At 42.4% G+C, this 21,181-nt stretch overlaps 1 protein-coding gene across 3 annotated transcripts in view; it reads left to right on the top strand.

The window, feature by feature from the left end:
• Window positions 1-21,181, top strand: part of DIAPH2 (diaphanous related formin 2) — a 2,453,123-nt gene that overhangs the window by 978,547 nt on the left and 1,453,395 nt on the right. For all 3 annotated transcript variants that reach the window (XM_073642200.1, XM_073642202.1, XM_073642201.1), the window contains one exon: window positions 10,295-10,409. In XM_073642200.1, coding sequence (XP_073498301.1) covers window positions 10,295-10,409 — 115 coding nt within the window. The remainder of the gene's footprint in view (window positions 1-10,294; window positions 10,410-21,181) is intronic.

Below are 21,181 nucleotides of genomic sequence, written 5' to 3'. Positions count from 1 at the left end.
CACCGGGCTCATTACCATCCTGTGCCACCGGGCTCATTACCATCCTGTGCCACCGGCTCATTACCATCCTGTGCCACTGGCTCATTACCATCCTGTGCCACCGGCCTCATTACCATCCTCTGCCCCCGGGCTAATCACCATCCTGTGCCACCAGCTCATTACCATCCTGTGCCACCAGGCTCTTTACCATCCCGTGCCACCGGGCTCATTACCATCCCGTGCCACCGGGCTCATTACCATCCTGTGCCACCGGGCTCGTTACCATCCTCTGCCACCGGGCTCGTTACCATCCTGTGCCATCGGGCTCATTACTATCCTCTGCCACCGGGCTCGTTACCATCCTGTGCCACCAGCTCATTACCATCCTGCGCTACCGTCTCATTACCATCCTGTGTCACCGGGCTCGTTACCATGCTGTGCCACCGGCTCATTACCATCCTGTCCTACCGGCTCATTACCATCCTGTGCCACCGGGCTCATTACCATCCTGTGCCACCGGGCTCGTTACCATCCTGTGCCACCGGGCTCATTACCATCCTGCGCCACTGGCCTCATTACCATCCTGTGCCACCGGGCTCATTACCATCCTGTGCCATCGGGCTCATTATTATCCTCTGCCACCGGGCTCATTACCATCCTGTGCCACCAGCTCATTACCATCCTGTGCTACCGTCTCATTACCATCCTGTGTCACCGGGCTCGTTACCATCCTGTGCCACCGGCTCATTACCATCCTGTGCCGCCGGGCTCGTTACCATCCTGTGCCACCGGTCTCATTACCATCCTGTGCCACCGGGCTCGTTACCATTCTGTGCCGCCGGGCTCATTACCATCCTGCGCCACTGGCCTCATTACCATCCTGTGCCACTGGGCTCATTACCTTCCTGTGCCACCGGGCTCATTACCATCCTGTGCCACCGGCCTCATTACCATCCTGTGCCACCAGGCTCCATACCATCCTGTGCCATCGGGCTCATTACCATCCTGTGCCACCAGGCTCATTATCATCCAAATGCTGAAAAAATGCTGAAAGAAGTGACACTGAAAATACGCAGCAAACAAAAAGCAACATGTGGGAACAGTGAATTCTGGTTTCTCATAGACTTTGCAGGTACTGTGAGACGCAACTGTAAATTTACATAAAAATCTGCAGCAAAACACAACGTGTGTGCACATACTCTATGGGGACCGGGACACAGAGGTAAAAGATTGTGTAGAGTATGAGCCATCACCAGCTGGTATCTGTATATGTCCAGATACAAAGTGCTGCCGAGTGCATGGGTGGGCGGAAAACTGATGCAAGAAAGAAGGAAATCGTAGGGAAGGAGTGCAGGCAATAGATCAGTGAGGTGAGCGGATCGTCCGGTCTACAGAGATGTTGTGTTTATAGGGCACGTTTAAACTGTGGGCCATAGAAATTAGATTGTAGGGGTAAAGCATTCCAGAGAACTGAGGCAGCAGGAGAGAAGTCATGGAGACGGGAGGGTGAGACTTGGATTATTAGGATGTTATTGTCACGGGTGTGTCAGGTGTGACAGACAGTCCTTCTGGATCTAGCTGTAGAAGGTCACTTCGCTTGGCTCTACAGGCACCTTCTTGATCTTTCCATCTCTGTAGTGTAGTGATATCTTTCTCTCTCTAGGACCTAGCTGTTTCCTTCACCTCCTGCTGCTAATTAACACACCCTTGCTGGATGTTTAAATTCCTTCAGTCTCTCCAGAGAGTCACCAGTGATAGCTCTATTTTCCTCTGTCGAGGCCTGAAGTACTAGTAGTCGGCTAGTGTCTTCTTGGAGTTCCCTTGGAGGATAGTTGGCGTAATCTCTCTGGTGTCTGTTTACCTGTTTGTCTTTAGTTGCAGTGGGGGCTGACTAGTGTTCACCCTGTCCCCTCCCTGTCTAGGGCCTATCACTAGGGGAAGTCAGGGATTAGGTTTACTGCTCGGCGATAGGTGCGGAACCTATTTAGGGACGTTCAGGGAGACAGGGTGATTGTCAGATCTGCCTAGGGGTCTCCACTGCCCCTTTCCTTATTGTTTGGGCTTCCTCCCCCTCTTCCCATCATTGTGCACTTAGTCTTTCCCTCACGTTGTGGGACAGTTCTCTGGTTAATATCTAGTTACATAATTACATAGTTTCATACTTCCAGGGTCTTCTGGGCTGGAGGTAAATTTCTGCAGTTACTCTGTGACTGCTCTGTATCAGGATTCTCCAATCTGCAGCCACACACAGTACAGACCAAAAGTTTGGACACACCTTCTCATTTAAAGATTTTTCTGTATTTTCATGACTATGAAAATTGTACATTCACACTGAAGACATCAAAACTATGAATTACCACATGTGGAATTATATACTTAACAAAAAAGTGTGAAACAACTGAAAATATGTCTTATATTCTAGGGTCTTCACAGTAGCCACCTTTTGCTTTGATGACTGCTTTGCACACTCTTGGCATTCTCTTGATGAGCTTCAAGAGGTAGTCACCGGAAATGGTCTTCCAACAATCTTGAAGGAGTTCCCAGAGATGCTTAGCACTTGTTGGCCCTTTTGCCTTCACTCTGCGGTCCAGCTCACCCCAAACCATCTCGATTGGGTTCAGGTCTGGTGACTGTGGAGGCCAGGTCATCTGGCGTAGCCCCCCATCACTCTCCTTCTTGGTCAAATAGCCCTTACACAGCCTGGAGGTGTTTGGGGTCATTGTCCTGTTGAAAAATAAATGATGGTCCAACTAAACGCAAACTGGTTGGAATAGCATGCCGCTGCAAGATGCTGTGGTAGCCATGCTGGTTCAGTATGCCTTCAATTTTGAATAAATACCCAACAGTGTCACCAGCAAAGCCCCCCCACACCATCACACCTCCTCCATGCTTCACGGTGGGAACCAGGCATGTAGAGTCCATCCGTTCACCTTTTCTGCGTCGCACAGACACGGTGGCTGGAACCAAAGATCTCAAATTTGGACTCATCAGACCAAAGCACAGATTTCCACTGGTCTAATGTCCATTCCTTGTGTTCTTTAGCCCAAACAAGTCTCTTCTGCTTGTTACCTGTCCTTAGCAGTGGTTTCCTAGCAGCTATTTTACCATGAAGGTCTGCTGCACAAAGTCTCCTCCTAAGAGTTGTAGAGATGTGTCTGCTGCTAGAACTCTGTGTGGCATTGACCTGGTCTCTAATCTGAGCTGCTGTTAACCTGCGATTTCTGAGGCTGGTGACTCGGATAAACTTATCCTCAGAAGCAGAGGTGACTCTTGGTCTTCCTTTCCTGGGGCGGTCCTCATGTGAGCCAGTTTCTTTGTAGCGCTTGATGGTTTTTGCAACTGCACTTGGGGACACTTTCAAAGTTTTCCCAATTTTTCACACTGACTGACCTTCATTTCTTAAAGTAATGATGGACACTCGTTTTTCTTTACTTAGCTGCTTTTTTCTTGCCATAATACAAATTCTAACAGTCTATTCAGTAGGACTATCAGCTGTGTATCCACCAGACTTCTGCACAACACAACTGATGGTCCCAACCCCATTTATAAGGCAAGAAATCCCACTTATTAAACCTGACAGGGCACACCTGTGAAGTGAAGACCATTTCCGGTGACTACCTCTTGAAGCTCATCAAGAGAATGCCAAGAGTGTGCGAAGCAGTCATCAAAGCAAAAGGTGGCTACTTTGAAGAACCTAGAATATAAGACATATTTTCAGTTGTTTCACACTTTTTTGGTAAGTATATAATTCCACATGTGGTAATTCATAGTTTTGATGCCTTCAGTGTGAATGTACAATTTTCATAGTCATGAAAATACAGAGAAATCTTTAAATGAGAAGGTGTGTCCAAACTTTTGGTCTGTACTGTAGATACTTGCGGAAATTTACCTCCAGCTCAGAACCTCTCTGGGTCACATATCTGGTGTAGTTGTCTGGAGCGTTCATTGAGCCTGGTGGTCTGGCATCATAAGCAATGCTGCTGGAATGACGTGTACGTGGAATGGACAGACGGGACGGGACGGCGGTGAATCTGGAGCACGGCTGCCGGTAGGGAGGGCGAGGAACCCATTACAGCGATGAGATCTCTCCGGTTCTCTCGGTGCTCACCGTCCCAGAAGACGGTGACTATTTTCCTTTTCTGCTTACCTGGATGATCTGATAATCTGGAAATGTCACAATGCGGCAGCTTACGGGATTGTGGTGCGTCTGTTTATTTATGAAGCCGGAGGTAAAATAGGAATAAACCGGAAAAGAGAAAATGTAATGGAGGGCGCTGAGAGGTCATGAATATTATTATATGCAAATCTCATGCACTTTGTGCTGTGTCCTGAAGAGAATGCAGATGAGACTCCATCCGTCCATGACGCCGAGGAGCGTTTACATTGTACTTCTACAGACCTGCATGCATTTATGCCATTTATTATGATGAAATCCACGAGAGGGGCCATAGGCTCCCCGCAATGTCCTGACTCACCTTTACTTAATCAGGTCGTTCAAGGTTAGAGAACATGGCTGCTTTCTTCCATATAACAGCGCCACACCAGTCCATGGTCGTGTCTGGTATTGCACTTAGCTGGGACAGAGCTAGAGTATCACACACAACCCATGGACTGGTGTGGCGCTGTTTTTTGGAAGTAAGTATCCCCTTTTTTATAACTCTGGCGACCTCTTCGTGGCTTCAGATGGATCTTCTGTAACTTCCTTTGGTCGAGTTGATCTTGATGTTTTCAGTTTTTCATTTGTAGAAAACTATTAAGTAAAGCGGAGGACACCACCTAAATGGTATCCAATGGTGTCCAACCCCTCACATACAGAAGCACATGATCAAAAATACAGAAAAAAGAAGAATGTAAAGACAGGGATCACAGATTAATTTTATTATACACTTATCTAGACAAACAAACCACAATTAAAAACAATTAAAAAGCACAAAGTAACAAGCCGGAACACGATATTGTATCGGCTAAAGCTCAAAGAACGTCACCAATAAAGATATCCTAGACACCCATATTAAATATTAACTACAACATGATACATCCTATCAATAACAAGCACGAGTGATACAATACCAGATGATGCCACACTGCTAGACTTATGTATCATGGGCACTATCCACCAAGAATAGCTGTGGAGGCGTCCATCAAAGACACCAGAATGTATGCAAAAGCAGGTTATTGCACCAATGCAATCACTGGGCTAGCCATGGGTGACTGTATAAATAAATACACCCTACAGGTGTGGGAAAAAAACCAAACCCCACGCGTATCGCCCCTACTGGAGTGGCTGCCATTTCCTCCCCTGATGAAGCCACTCCAGTGGTGGCGATACGCGTGGGGTTTGGGTTTTTTCCCCACACCTCTAGGGTGTCTTTATTTATACACAGTCATGTCACTGTCGTAGTGAAGAGCAATTCTTCTAGGGATTTTGTATGTGACTGATGGTCATCGAGGTGAGACCCTTCTAGTTTTGGACAAATTCAACTGAATATTCAATTCTGGTTCAGCTATGGAGATCCAGTAATGATCATTTATAGATCACTGTGTCCAGGAAGGAGAGTGGGGGAAAAAAAGTATTTAGTCAACCAAGGATATATAACAAAGTATTGAGATGAACTTTTGTAATTGACCAAATACTTATTTTCCACCAAAATTTGAAAAAAATTTCTTTCCAAATCAGAGAATATGAATTTCAGGGTTTGTTTTCTCATTTTGTCTCTCATAGTGGAGGTCGACCTATGATATCAATTACAGGCCGACCTCATCTTTGTAAGTGGGAGAACTTGCACAATTGGTGGCTGAATAAATACTTGTTTTCCCCACTGTAGATCCCTCCATCGCTCCACACCACTTGGGGACACAGGCTTTAACAAGGTATCTAACAGTTGGCCAACCTTACACGGTAGCACCGGAGCTTTGTGCTTGGCTGTGACAGGAGGCCGAGTCCAATCACCGTAGTCGTATCATTTCCTTTTCTGGGTCTGGGTTTCCTTACAGTGTTAAACACTTTGTTGATACATAAAGAATGATGTAATGGGAGTGGTGGAACCACTGTGCTGTGGTCCGAGGAGAGCCTGGTGGGGCGTAACTAGGAGAACACCTGACTCCTCACTCGAGCCCTGATGGTGGGGTTAGGCTTGACTCCCGATGGACACCAGGTGCTACTTCAGGACAGATCTCGGACGCACGGCAGCTGACGCCATTGGACAGGTATCTGGAATGGGCCGGTAGGAGAGTACAGCTGGTACTGGTAGGCACAGTGGAAACAGGAATCACAGATGCTGGCGGGTATGGCTAGTCTGCAGACAGGCACTGGCAGGTGCAGACTGGTTATGCTGGAATACAGATAGGCACTGGCCGGTACAGGTTGGCATATGGATGGAGACTGGTGGGTGCAGGCTGGTATGCAGACAGTTTGACAAAGCTGATATGCAGGAACAAAAGTAAAGTGCAGTCAGACAGGTACTGGACTGACACACTGACTGACAGGTACTGGGGACGTGATAGCTAGCATGTGTGCCGAGGACTAACTATACTCAGTGCACAGGCACCTCCATTCAGGTGGAGGCGCCTTAAATAACAAATATCTCTCAGCCATTGGCTGGGGACACTTTAGGACGGCGAGCACGGCCCCTTTTAGAAGGAGGGGGCCCGCGCGTGCCCTAAGCACAGTGCCCGGGGATCTGCACACCATGCGCAGACCCCGGGCAGTGGCCAGAGAGGAAAAAAGAGGGAGTGCGGGATGGGGACCGCAGCGGTGACTAAGCCGCTGTCCCTGCTAGGGGAGAGGAGAGGTGTGCAGGGACGCCGACGCTACAGATGATCTGATCGTTGTGATGACATCTCAAAATATAAGAAGTAAAGTTATCTTCTTATTACTCCACTTGTTCTTCATTTTTTGTGCTTTATTCTCATGTATTTACCTTGTTGTTCATCTGCCCTTTGTACTTTATTTGCTTCTTTATTGTGATCTTTTCTACTTTAGTTTCTTCCTTTTTCATTTTCCTGTTTTTCATCTTTGCCATCTCATTATCTCTTCTATTAGATATCCTTATCTCTGCCAACTTCTTCATTTAAATCTTTCTTTTCTCCACCATGTTTTGACCTTCACCATCTTCCTTATCTTTACCATCCTCTTTATCTTCGCTCTCTTCCTTATCTTCACCATTTTCTTAATCTCTACCATCATTATCTTCCATATTGCCACCATCTTTATCTTTGCCATTTTCATTATATTTTCTATGCTCTGCATTTCTACAATTGTCTTCACTTTTACCACTATCCTCTTGTTATCCAACATCTTCACCTTTTTTCTCCATAATTTTTTTTTTCGTCACTGTCATCAGCTCCACCTTCTTCTTCTTCTCCACCTTCTTCCTCTTCTTCTGCATCTTCTTCCTCTCCACTATCATCTTCTCCATGTTTTATTTCTCCACCATCCTCTTCTTCTCCTGTATCTTTTTCTTCTCCATTGTCATCATCTTCTTCTCCACAATACTTTTTTTTCTCCATCTTCTTCCTCTCCACTGTCATCATCTGCTCCATGTTTTATTCATCTACCACTCTCTACTTCTTCTTCTGCATCTTTTTCTTGTCCACTGTCATCATCATCTTCTTCTCGATCATCCTTTTCTTTTTCTTCATCTTCTTCTTCACCACTGTCATCAGCTTCACCTTCTTCTTATTCTCCACTTTCTTCCTCTTCTTCTGCATTTTCTTCCTCTCCACTATCATCATCTTCTCTATCTTTTTCTTCTCTAACATCATCTTCTTCTCCACCACCCTCCTCTTCTGCTGCATCGTTTTCTTCTCCACCATCCTCTTCTCCTCTATTATCTTCTTTACCATCTTCTCCACCATCCTCTTCTCCTCCATCATCCTCTTCTTCTCCACCATCCTCTTCTCCTCTATTATCTTCTTTACCATCTTCTCCACCATCCTCTTCTCCTCCATCATCCTCTTCTTCTCCACCATCCTCTTCTCCTCCATCGTCCTCTTCTTCTCCACCATCCTCTTCTCCTCTATTATCTTCTTTACCATCTTCTTCTCCATCTTCCTCTTCTCCTCTATTATCTTCTCCTCTATTATCTTCTTTACCATCTTCTCCACCATCCTCTTCTCCTCCATCATCCTCTTCTTCTCCACCATCCTCTTCTCCTCCATCATCCTCTTCTTCTCCACCATCCTCTTCTCCTCCATCGTCCTCTTCTTCTCCACCATCCTCTTCTCCTCTATTATCTTCTTTACCATCTTCTTCTCCATCTTCCTCTTCTCCTCTATTATCTTCTCCTCTATTATCTTCTTTACCATCTTCTCCACCATCCTCTTCTCCTCCATCATCCTCTTCTTCTCCACCATCCTCTTCTCCTCCATCATCCTCTTCTTCTCCACCATCCTCTTCTCCTCCATCATCCTCTTCTTCTCCACCATCCTCTTCTCCTCCATCATCCTCTTCTTCTCCACCATCCTCTTCTCCTCTATTATCTTCTTTACCATCTTCTTCTCCATCTTCCTCTTCTCCATCATCCTCTTCTTTACCGTCTTCTTCAGTCTATTATTTCTTCATCTTTTGTCTCTTGCAGCTTGTCATTGTCTTCTCTCTCCCAGTGTCTCTTCTTTTATGAAGTGTTGATGTTTAGGTAATGATCTGTTATGAGCTGTCTCTATTTTTGCATTTTCCTGTTATATGTCGTTGATCCAGGTCAGTGAGCGGAGTCTATATCTCACCAATATTTCCACATTACCAGATGTCTTTTCGCCTCTTCTCACACCTATAGTGTGTGCAATTCTCTCTCTATCTAATTTACCATACAACTGAGATATATTTAAGAAATGTGAAATAATCCTTGAAGAAACCTGACATAAAGTATTAATCCTAGAATTGTACATTTTATGTCTGTCTGCTCCGGCGAGGTTGTCCTTGGGCCATTTAATGAACATTCATGAAAAATGGTGTTAATAGACCGGATATTCTGTCACTAAATGTAACGACACTTACTCATTAATGAAGAACTATTACATTTAAGACCAAGAGATACGTGAGGAAGTCGCCAGTGCAAACATGACTTCTATGGTCTCTGGTTAAAAATGCTCTGTAGACACCATGAAATCGCGCAGAGTCTTGGCTTTACAGGTGAAGCTTCTTGTGTGGTTGTCAGCTTCATCCCACCGTGCTCTTGGAGTTCCAGCGAATGAACAATTTATACATTGTGTCATTGTACATAGCAAAATCCAAGGGAAAATGGAGAAAATGTCCTGCTGTTTTTGGATGAAAAGACCTTTCTGTATTAGAGGAAAGAAGTAATGTTGGGTTTTGGACGTGCTGTCAGTGCCGAATACTAAGGATTCCAGACAGAACGCGTTTCCAGCCTGGATTGTCCTCTAGTCCACTGACAACCTGAGGACTGCACCCTACGGTTTTTATGCTCTTCCTTTTTCTATTTCTTCTTCTTTTTCATAGTGTAGATGTAGATTTGCACTTGCTTCAGGTGAAATGACATTGATGCAGTAATGTCCATAGAGAAGGGACCGCACTTAGGACTTGTTTGAGATTGGGACGTTTATTTAGGTCATTTCAGCCCAAACCACTTGTAGCAAAGCTACAGCACATGTCAGACTTGGTGTTTCATCAGGTGATCGGTAAAAGACAAGGTGCATGTAAGAAGCTGTGACCCGTGTCACATCACGCGCCTCATTCTTAAAACTATTTCTGGAGCTTGTTACTCCCAGTTGTAATTCTGATTCCAGAACATTCAGGTCTTGGGTCGTCGTCTCCGGTCAATCCCTGATCAGCCGTCACCAAAATGGAAGAATGAAACCCATCCTTCTCCAGTTCTTGAATGGAAACTCTGCACAGTTTTGAAGCTCGAAAGTATATAATGGCAGCCGAGAAAGGTTATAGCCTCAAATAAAGGATTTATAACATGGCGCGTTCTCTGTAGCTTACTACCAACCCATCACTTCCCAAAACTTACAGGAATGAAGTGTTTAAATTAGAGATGAAGAGAATAAGAAATGAAAATGTTACAATATTGAGAAATCTAAGAATAAAGGGCTTTTCTGAGGCTTTTTTATCCATGTCCATTGTGTGGCGCTGTAATGGCAGGTACGATCTCATTCACTTCTGCTAGTCGGGGGCTTGTGGAGACCCCCGAGCCAAGAGCTGACCCTGATAATATCACCTGTCACTAATCCCAGGCCCGGAGTAAGAACCATTGCTGGTGACTCCCTTAATGAATGTCCATTTTTCAGGTGGAGTTCTACTTTATCCTCTGTCATCAGATACTTTGTGTTTTGTAACCTCGTTCCTCTTGTTTAGGTGGAAGCGCAGGAGCTGGCAGAGGCTTCTTTCTGGGTGAAGGCTCGCGAAGAAAAGTTTGAATACCCCGATCTTTTTTCAAAATTGGCTCAGACTTTTGCAACACACCAGAAAGGTAAGAAATCTGCGGATGTCGGGATACTTTCATGTAAGTGTGGATATATTTCTATGTATGTGGGGTCTATAATATGTCTCTGAGTGCTCAGCAAGGGAGGATCCATAATGCTATATCCACCATGATCTTGTGGTTCCACCTCTTCTGCAGAAGTCTAAATTGTGTAAATTTGTAAAATTATCTTAAAGCCTCCTTTGTGTTCAGTTAATATGAATCTCAAATATTTAAAGGGGTTCTCCTCTGAAAATAAGACATTACCTATCCACAAGACGTGTGACTTACAGATCAGTGGGAGTCTGACCGCTGGGAACGCTCTGATCTGCGGAATGGGGAATTTTTATCAAAAACAAGACACTTTTACCATTGTTGAAATGTAGCGGCAGGTTGGATGCCCAACTGTCACTCCATTCATGCTCTATGGGGTGCCGAGCGCTGCACTCAGCTGTTACTGGCACAGAATAAATGGAGCGGCTGTCGAGCTTGTGCACTTCTGCCCCAGTCTGATGGAGATAAAATGCCCCTTTCTGCTGATCAGTGCTGGCCCCAGAGGTTATATTCCCCCATCTGTAACTCTTCACCGATCTGTAAGTCATCTCCGATCTATAAGTTATCACTGATCAATCAGTCATCGCCGACCTATAAGTCAACACAATCTATAAGTCATCTCCGATCTATAAGTTATCACTGATCAATCAGTCATCACCGATCTGTAAGTCATCACCGATCTATAAGTCATCACCGATCTATAAGTCATCTCCTATCTATAAGTTATCACTGATCAATCAGTCATCTCCGATCTGTAAGTTATCACTGATCAATCAGTCATCGCCGATCTATAAAACACAATCTATAAGTCATCTCCGATCTATAAGTTATCACTGATCAATCAGTCATCACCGATCTGTAAGTCATCACCGATCTATAAGTCATCACTGATCTATAAGTCATCTCCGATCTATAAGTTATCACTGATCAATCAGTCATCTCCGATCTGTAAGTCATCACCGATCTATAAGTCATCTCCGATCTATAAGTCATCTCCGATCTATAAGTTATCACTGATCAATCAGTCATCTCCGATCTGTAAGTCATCACCGATCTATAAGTCATCTCCGATCTATAAGTTATCACTGATCAATCAGTCATCACCGATCTGTAAGTCATCACCTATCTATAAGTCATCTCCGATCTGTAAGTCATCACCGATCTATAAGTCATCACTGATCTATAAGTCATCTCCGATCTATAAGTTATCACTGATCAATCAGTCATCTCCGATCTGTAAGTCATCACCGATCTATAAGTCATCACCGATCTATAAGTCATCTCCGATCTATAAGTTATCACTGATCAATCAGTCATCACCGATCTGTAAGTCATCACCTATCTATAAGTCATCTCCGATCTGTAAGTCATCTCTGATCTGTAAGTTATCACTGATCAATCAGTCATCACCGATCTGTAAGTCATCACCTATCTATAAGTCATCTCCGATCTGTAAGTCATCACCGATCTATAAGTCATCACTGATCTATAAGTCATCTCCGATCTATAAGTTATCACTGATCAATCAGTCATCTCCGATCTGTAAGTCATCACCGATCTATAAGTCATCACCGATCTATAAGTCATCACTGATCTATAAGTCATCTCCGATCTATAAGTTATCACTGATCAATCAGTCATCTCCGATCTGTAAGTCATCACCGATCTATAAGTCATCACCGATCTATAAGTCATCACTGATCTATAAGTCATCTCCGATCTATAAGTTATCACTGATCAATCAGTCATCACCGATCTGTAAGTCATCACCTATCTATAAGTCATCTCCGATCTGTAAGTCATCTCTGATCTATAAGTTATCACTGATCAATCAGTCATCTCCAATCTGTAAGTCATCTCTGATCTGTAAGTCATCACCGATCTATAAGTCATCTCCGATCTATAAGTTATCACTGATCAATCAGTCATCACCGATCTGTAAGTCATCACCTATCTATAAGTCATCTCCGATCTGTAAGTCATCTCTGATCTGTAAGTTATCACTGATCAATCAGTCATCACCGATCTGTAAGTCATCACCTATCTATAAGTCATCTCCGATCTGTAAGTCATCACCGATCTATAAGTCATCACTGATCTATAAGTCATCTCCGATCTATAAGTTATCACTGATCAATCAGTCATCTCCGATCTGTAAGTCATCACCGATCTATAAGTCATCACCGATCTATAAGTCATCACTGATCTATAAGTCATCTCCGATCTATAAGTTATCACTGATCAATCAGTCATCTCCGATCTGTAAGTCATCACCGATCTATAAGTCATCACCGATCTATAAGTCATCACTGATCTATAAGTCATCTCCGATCTATAAGTTATCACTGATCAATCAGTCATCACCGATCTGTAAGTCATCACCTATCTATAAGTCATCTCCGATCTGTAAGTCATCTCTGATCTGTAAGTTATCACTGATCAATCAGTCATCTCCAATCTGTAAGTCATCTCTGATCTGTAAGTCATCACCGATCTATAAGTCATCTCCGATCTATAAGTTATCACTGATCAATCAGTCATCTCCGATCTGTAAGTCATCACCGATCTGTAAGTCATCTCCGATCTGTAAGTTATCAATGATCTATAAGTTATCACCGATCTATAAGTCATTACTGATCTGTAAGTCATCTCCGATCTGTAAGTTAACACCTATTCTATGGATAGACCGGATAACTACTTTACGGTTGGCAATCAGAGATCAGAGAAACATGGGTAGGTGGTCGGCTGAGCCGGATTTGGTGGTCTACTGGAAGTAGAGCTATTCTTCCGTTGCCGAGCGCACACCAGTCCGGTTACACCGCAGACCTTCCATAATTCCTCTGCCCGCGGCCCCACATAATCCTGACTCCAGAATTATTACAAATGTGCAAATTGTGATTTCTTTCTTTTTATCAGTCATCAAGTGACAATTTTTGGGACTTGATCTGTAGAGTTTTATTAGTGAACCCGTCTAATGTTTAATGTTTTCTCCGACATGCGTTCTGCATGTGAGAATTAATCCTCCGTTTCTGATACATGTTACTCCATAAATTTTCAACCCACTGGAACCTGCTTATTCTCCGTTGTAACTAACCCCCCCCGAGCACATTAAATTGGGGTCTTGAGCATCACACACCGTCACGTTCATCGTCACAAAGTCCAGGAAAGGCTAAATATCTGACTTGAAGCACTTGGAGGTGTTTGTGTTTTCAGGGGCTTTATTTCTCTATTTTCCGCTGGCTTGCATCATGTTTTCTACTTTATATTTCTAATGTCTGTAGTTTTTATATTGTTTTTTATTCATCTGTTTTTGTACGCTGCGGTGTCAATGGTTTCTAAGACTCCAAACTTGTTGGGATGAAGAAACCACATTTATCTCCGTCCTGACGTCCTGAAATCTGCCGTGCGGAGAAGTGGACAGAGCTTACGGCATCAGGATGACCACGGCGGAGCCCAATTAACACTGTGTGGCTAGTAGGCTTCGCTGGGCAGGCGCCTCCTGGGGTTTATAAGTAATTAAATAAGTGGAAAACTTTTGATATAACGACGGCTGCTCGCCGCAAATGAGTAGAAATTCCTCCACAAACTGCAGATGTATGTACAAAGCCGAGAGGGGCAATTAGTGGAGATGTGTAATGTTCTGCGGACGTCTCATGCAGCATTTTCTATTCTTCTATTTTTATATTTTGGTAATTATATACTATGCGGTTCCTCAGATTTCCATAGACTCAAACACATATGACAAATTAGTAAAGATCTGTTTCATCTTCTATAAAAGGAGCTGAGTACCCGAGCCCGCGGGCATGTGCTACAGGGGCCGGTGATGTGACCACTATGTGACCACTCGAAGAGACGGGTCCGATAGGGGAGGCATTATTAGGAGCGGGCAGAAGCCCGAGAATTATTCCGAAGACCTGGAGGGGAACAAACCTCAAGATTCTTTAATATTGAAGTCTAATTTTGACCTTTTGTAGTGGTCACGACTTTAATGTCAGTGCCAGAACCGAGATACTAAAGTCCTAGTAAGAATGACGCCGCCAACCCCTAAACTTACACCATGTACTTTCTGCGCCCAGTGTCCCGGAATACACAGAAATGGCGGCAGCGAACTCATTCACCAATAAGTAGAGTGGAGGGAATTTCACCAAATTATATTCTGTCAGATTCACTTAATTCAGGGAGAGATTAGAACCGCATTGAAGTGAATCAGGTGAGAATCAAATCTCCTCGGCACTCCCCGTACATGGCTGCTCCTCCCAACGGCTCCTCGTCTTCTGTCTCTCCCTCTTTCTTCCATCAGGTGCTGCTCATCACGTGGTCATGTAGGATGTGACGCTCGTCACGTGGTCATGTAGGATGTGACGCTCGTCACGTGGTCATGTAGGATGTGACACTCGTCACGTGTTCATGTAGGATGTGACGCTTGTTCCGTGGTCATGTAGGATGTGACGCTCGTCACGTGGTCATGTGGGATGTGACGCTCGTTCCGTGGTCATGTAGGATGTGACGCTCGTCACGTGGTCATGTAGGATGTGACACTCGTCACGTGTTCATGTAGGATGTGACGCTTGTTCCGTGGTCATGTAGGATGTGACGCTCGTCACGTGGTCATGTAGGATGTGACGCTCGTCACGTGGTCATGTGGGATGTGACGCTCATCACGTGGTCATGTGGGATGTGACGCTTGTCACGTGGTCATGTGGGATGTGACGCTCGTCACGTGGTCATGTGGGATGTGACGCTCATCACGTGGTCATGTGGGATGTGACGCTCGTCACGTGGTCATGTGGGATGTGACGCTCATCACGTGGTCATGTGGGATGTGACGCTCATCACGTGGTCATGTGGGATGTGACGCTTGTCACGTGGTCATGTGGGATGTGACGCTTGTCACGTGGTCATGTGGGATGTGACGCTCATCACGTGGTCATGCTCGATGTAACGCTTGTCACGTGGTCGTGTAGGATGGGACACTTGACATTGCTATGCTTCACGAGCCACATCACAGTAGGGGGCCAGATCAGAAGCCACAGAGACCACCAGAAGACCCTGAGGCAGATTACGGAGGAAGAGGACCTGATGGAAAGACCTGAGGGGAGCGGCAGTGCTGGGACGCACATAAGGAGGACAAGGAGAGGCGATTATTGTTCTTTGTAACCCCCTCTGGGCCGTGAAAATGCAGGAAAATGTCAGCCAGCCCCCATTTTGATGGAATTGTACAACATGATTATTAAATATTTAAAGAAGACTTCACTTCTCAAAAATAGTTTACAAATCTGTACATGGAGACATCGTCCTACAAATAGCAACCCAGAAATGAGGGGATATGTGTGGAGACATGGGGGGGTCAGCCGGTGCTCTCGTCTGCTGGCCCGAGACCACATGGACCAGGGCTCATCCCATTCAATGCCCGCACTCCTTTCCCGTGGGCGTAATACTACTCAGACAACACAGGGTGAGGGTAAAACAGCGAGGCAATACTTTATTGTACCACAAAACATACAATAGCAGATAGAACAGTCCCAACAAATATACAAGATGGTGCAAATTACATAGTCTCACCCTTCCGCTGACTCGCCGGGAATAGAACAGCTGCGACTCTGGGGCCTCCAGGGACGACTACCCCCACCAGTGGCCCCCCACTTCTCGCTGGCCCCCACAGAGAGAAGATAATGACAAGCTTAGGAAGCTGAGGTACGTGACCAGGTGACCAAAGGGTCCCAACCTGACTTTTCTGAACATCTCCATGGGGCCAGGTGACCAGCGGGTCCCATCCTGGCTTCCTCAAATGTCTCCTTGGGGCCAAGTGACCAGAGGGTCCCATCCTGGCTTCCCCAAATATCTCCATGAGTTCAGTGATCATGGTCAAGGGAGCAGATCTGTATTCTTCCAGCGAGGGCCATGGTCCCTTAGGCTGGCATCCTGTAGAGTCACATCTGTGTCCCTCTTGATGGAGCCATGGTGTCCTGGTGGCTTCTGTTCTTTAGAGTCTCTTTTGGAACAGAGGCAGATCCCCTTTTATAGTTCACAACTGTCCTTCAAGCCACCATCTACAGGTCAAGGGGAAAGTGAGATGAGCTCATCTCTCATTGTTGAGTATTTAATCAATCTGCCTAGTTTGTCCTCCACTGTTTTGCAGGTCAACAAGCTACATGGACATATACAATGGTTAATCAACATATTAGCAAACATCAATTGTTCAATGACCCTGTGTCCCTGTCCTGCAAAGATAGCAGAAAACAAGTTACAACAAACATCAACTCAAGAGTCAATGTTCAAGACAATAGTCTATGTTTCTTGACCCACCTAAGAAAAATACATCAATTCAAGAATCAAATTTTATAAACAATAGTCTCTGTCTCCTACTGAAAATATATGTCTGGCATTATTAAGATTAAATGCTGTGTCATCACAATATGTTTGCATTAATCTTATAAAATATATCTAAATGCAGCATCGGATACATAGTGTAACCATTTGTCCCGGTGGTCTGTTATGTGGACTCGTCAGGGCCGGTGCACACATTATATACCAATATTAGCTGTATTGTGACTCATGTAATTAATGCAAACATATCCCACATTTCTGGGGTCTTATGTGTAGGACAATGTCTCCATGTACAGATATATGTCCTATATGTCAATCATAACGATTTATGTCTCTAACCTATTTATGGTGCCAAGCCTTTATATGTTTAATACTTGTATTCATGACCACAACCAGGTACCGTGATTACCTCTTGGCTCAGAGGCTCGGGATAATTTTGTCGGTTTTTACAACGTACATTATCCAAATTTCAGATCTTGTTGAATAATTTTTTTGGGAAATTCTGAAGAAACTCCAGGAGTTTTGAACAACTTCACATACCTTTCGAGTTTAGCTTCGGCTTCATGGAGCAGAAACATTGGTGCGGCCCTATGTGTGGACATGGCGCGTAGGATCCCCCCGCCAAGACTGGCCGGCTCCTCCCAACATCCCGCACCCGCAGCCTAATTCAGGAACAATGGTCACAATAACCTCTTCTAATTGATAACGAGACTCTTTCCTAACGCCTTGTTTATCAGATCGTTGCATCTCTGAGTTTTCGTAATCCTCAATTAAATACGGTCTACTGACCTCACTTAATTTGACAGGAGCTTTAAAAGCTTATGATGATGGATGATGAGGACTAATAATTAACAATCAATCACTATTTAAAACGCGCGATGTTGTCAGCAGTTCTGGGGTTCTGCGAGAGCAAATGCACTCAAGACAAGACTCTGTAATTACCTAAAAGACAAGTTTAATATGGGATTTCCAAAGATTAGTCTTTACAAAAATGACCAAGCGGCACCAAGAGACTTGTTTTCTCTTTCTATTTTTGCTGCACTGCGGCTACTTCTGGCTCAAGATCATATACTGTGTATATATATATATATATAATACTGCTCCTATGTACAAGAATATATCTACTATAATACTGCCCTTATGTACAAGAATATAACTACTATAATACTGCTCCCTATGTACAAGAATATAACTACTATAATACTGCCCCCTATGTACAAGAATATAACTACTATAATACTGCTCCCTATGTACAAGAATATAACTACTATAATACTGCTCCCTATGTACAAGAATATAACTACTATAATACTGCCCCCTATGTGCAAGAATATAACTACTATAATACTGCTCCTATATACAAGAATATAACTACTATAATACTGTTCCCTGTGTACAAGAATATAACTACTATAATACTGCTCCTATGTACAAGAATATAACTACTATAATATTGCTCCTATGTACAAGAATATAACTACTATAATACTGCCCCCTATGTACAAGAATATAACTGCTATAATACTGTCCCCTATGTACAAGAATATAACTACTATAATACTGCCCCTATGTACAAGAATATAACTACTATAATACTGCCCTCTATGTACAAGAATATAACTGCTATAATACTGTCCCCTATGTACAAGAATATAACTACTATAATACTGCCCCTATGTACAAGAATATAACTACTATAATACTGCTCCTATGTACAAGAATATAACTACTATAATACTGCTCCTATGTACAAGAATATAACTACTATAATACTGCCCTCTATGTACAAGAATATAACTGCTATAATACTGTCCCCTATGTACAAGAATATAACTACTATAATACTGCCCCTATGTACAAGAATATAACTACTATAATACTGCCCCTATGTACAAGAATATAACTACTATAATACTGCTCCTATGTACAAGAATATAACTACTATAATACTGCTCCTATGTACAAGAATATAACTACTATAATACTGTTCCCTGTGTACAAGAATATAACTACTATAATACTGCTCCTATGTACAAGAATATAACTACTATAATATTGCTCCTATGTACAAGAATATAACTACTATAATACTGCCCCCTATGTACAAGAATATAACTGCTATAATACTGTCCCCTATGTACAAGAATATAACTACTATAATACTGCTCCCTATGTACAAGAATATAACTACTATAATACTGCCCCTATGTACAAGAATATAACTACTATAATACTGCTCCCTGTGTACAAGAATATAACTACTATAATACTGCCCCCTATGTACAAGAATATAACTACTATAATACTACCCTCTATGTACAAGAATATAACTACTATAATACTGCCCCTATGTACAAGAATATAACTACTATAATACTGATCCTATGTACAAGAATATAACTAATATAATACTGCTCCTATGTACAAGAATATAACTACTATAATGCTGCCCCTATGTACAAGAATATAACTACTATAAAACTGCTCCTATGTACAAGAATATAACTACTATAATACTGATCCTATGTACAAGAATATAACTAATATAATACTGCCCCCTATGTACAAGAATATAACTACTATAATACTGCCCCCTATGTACAAGAATATAACTACTATAATACTGCCCCTATGTACAAGAATATAACTACTATAATACTGCCCCTATCTACAAGAATATAACTACTATAATACTGCTCCCTATGTACAGGAATATAACTACTATAATACTGCTCCTATGTACAAGAATATATCTACTATAATACTGCTCCTATGTACAAGAATATAACTACTATAATACTGCCCCTATGTACAGGAATATAACTACTATAATAATGCTCCTATGTACAAGAATATAACTACTATAATACTGCCCCCTATATACAAGAATATAACTACTATAATACTGCCCCTATCTACAAGAATATAACTACTATAATACTGCCCCCTATATACAAGAATATAACTACTATAATACTGCCCCTATCTACAAGAATATAACTACTATAATAATGCCCCTGTGTACAGGAATATAACTACTATAATACTGCCCCCTATATACAAGAATATAACTACTATAATACTGCCCCTATCTACAAGAATATAACTACTATAATACTGCCCCTATCTACAAGAATATAACTACTATAATACTGCCCCCTATATACAAGAATATAACTACTATAATACTGCCCCTATCTACAAGAATATAACTACTATAATAATGCCCCTGTGTACAGGAATATAACTACTATAATACTGCCCCCTATATACAAGAATATAACTACTATAATACTGCCCCTATCTACAAGAATATAACTACTATAATACTGCCCCCTATATACAAGAATATAACTACTATAACACTGCCCCTATCTACAAGAATATAACTACTATAATACTGCCCCCTATATACAAGAATATAACTACTATAATACTGCCCCTATCTACAAGAATATAACTACTATAATACTGCCCCCTATATACAAGAATATAACTACTATAATACTGCCCCTATCTACAAGAATATAACTACTATAATAATGCCCCTGTGTACAGGAATATAACTACTATAATACTGCCCCCTATATACAAGAATATAACTACTATAATACTGCCCCTATCTACAAGAATATAACTACTATAATACTGCCCCCTATGTACAAGAATATAACTACTATAATACTGCTCCTGTGTACAAGAATATAACTACTATAATACTGCCCCTATGTACAAGAATATAACTATTATAATACTGCCCCCTATTTACAAGAATATAACTACTATAATACTGCCCCCTATGTACAAGAATATAACTACTATAATACTGCCCCCTATGTACAAGAATATAACTACTATAATACTGCTCCCTGTGTACAAGAATATAACTACTATAATACTGCCCCCTATGTACAAGAATATAACTACTATAATACTACCCCCTATGTACAAGAATATAACTACTATAATACTGTTCCTATGTACAAGAATATAGCTACTATAATACTGATCCTATGTACAAGAATATAACTAATATAATACTGCTTCATATGTACAAGAATATAACTACTATAATACTGCCCCCTATGTACAAGAATATAACTACTATAATACTGCTCCTATGTACAAGAATATAACTACTATAATACTGCCTCTATGTACAAGAATATAACTACTATAATACTTCTCCTATGTACAAGAATATAACTACTATAATACTGCCCCCTATGTACAAGAATGTAACTACTATAATACTGCCTCTATGTACAAGAATATAACTACTATAATACTGCTCCTATGTACAAGAATATAACTACTATAATACTGCCCTCTATGTACAAGAATATAACTACTATAATACTGCCCCCTATGTACAAGAATATAACTACTATAATACTGCT

Source organism: Phyllobates terribilis, unplaced genomic scaffold, assembly GCF_046119375.1.
Source record: "Phyllobates terribilis strain yellow unplaced genomic scaffold, ASM4611937v1 Scaffold_7__3_contigs__length_470593459, whole genome shotgun sequence".
NCBI classification, from domain to species: domain Eukaryota; kingdom Metazoa; phylum Chordata; class Amphibia; order Anura; family Dendrobatidae; genus Phyllobates; species Phyllobates terribilis.
Note: the sequence above shows the minus strand (reverse complement) of the source record. Positions and strands in the feature narration are given on the sequence as shown.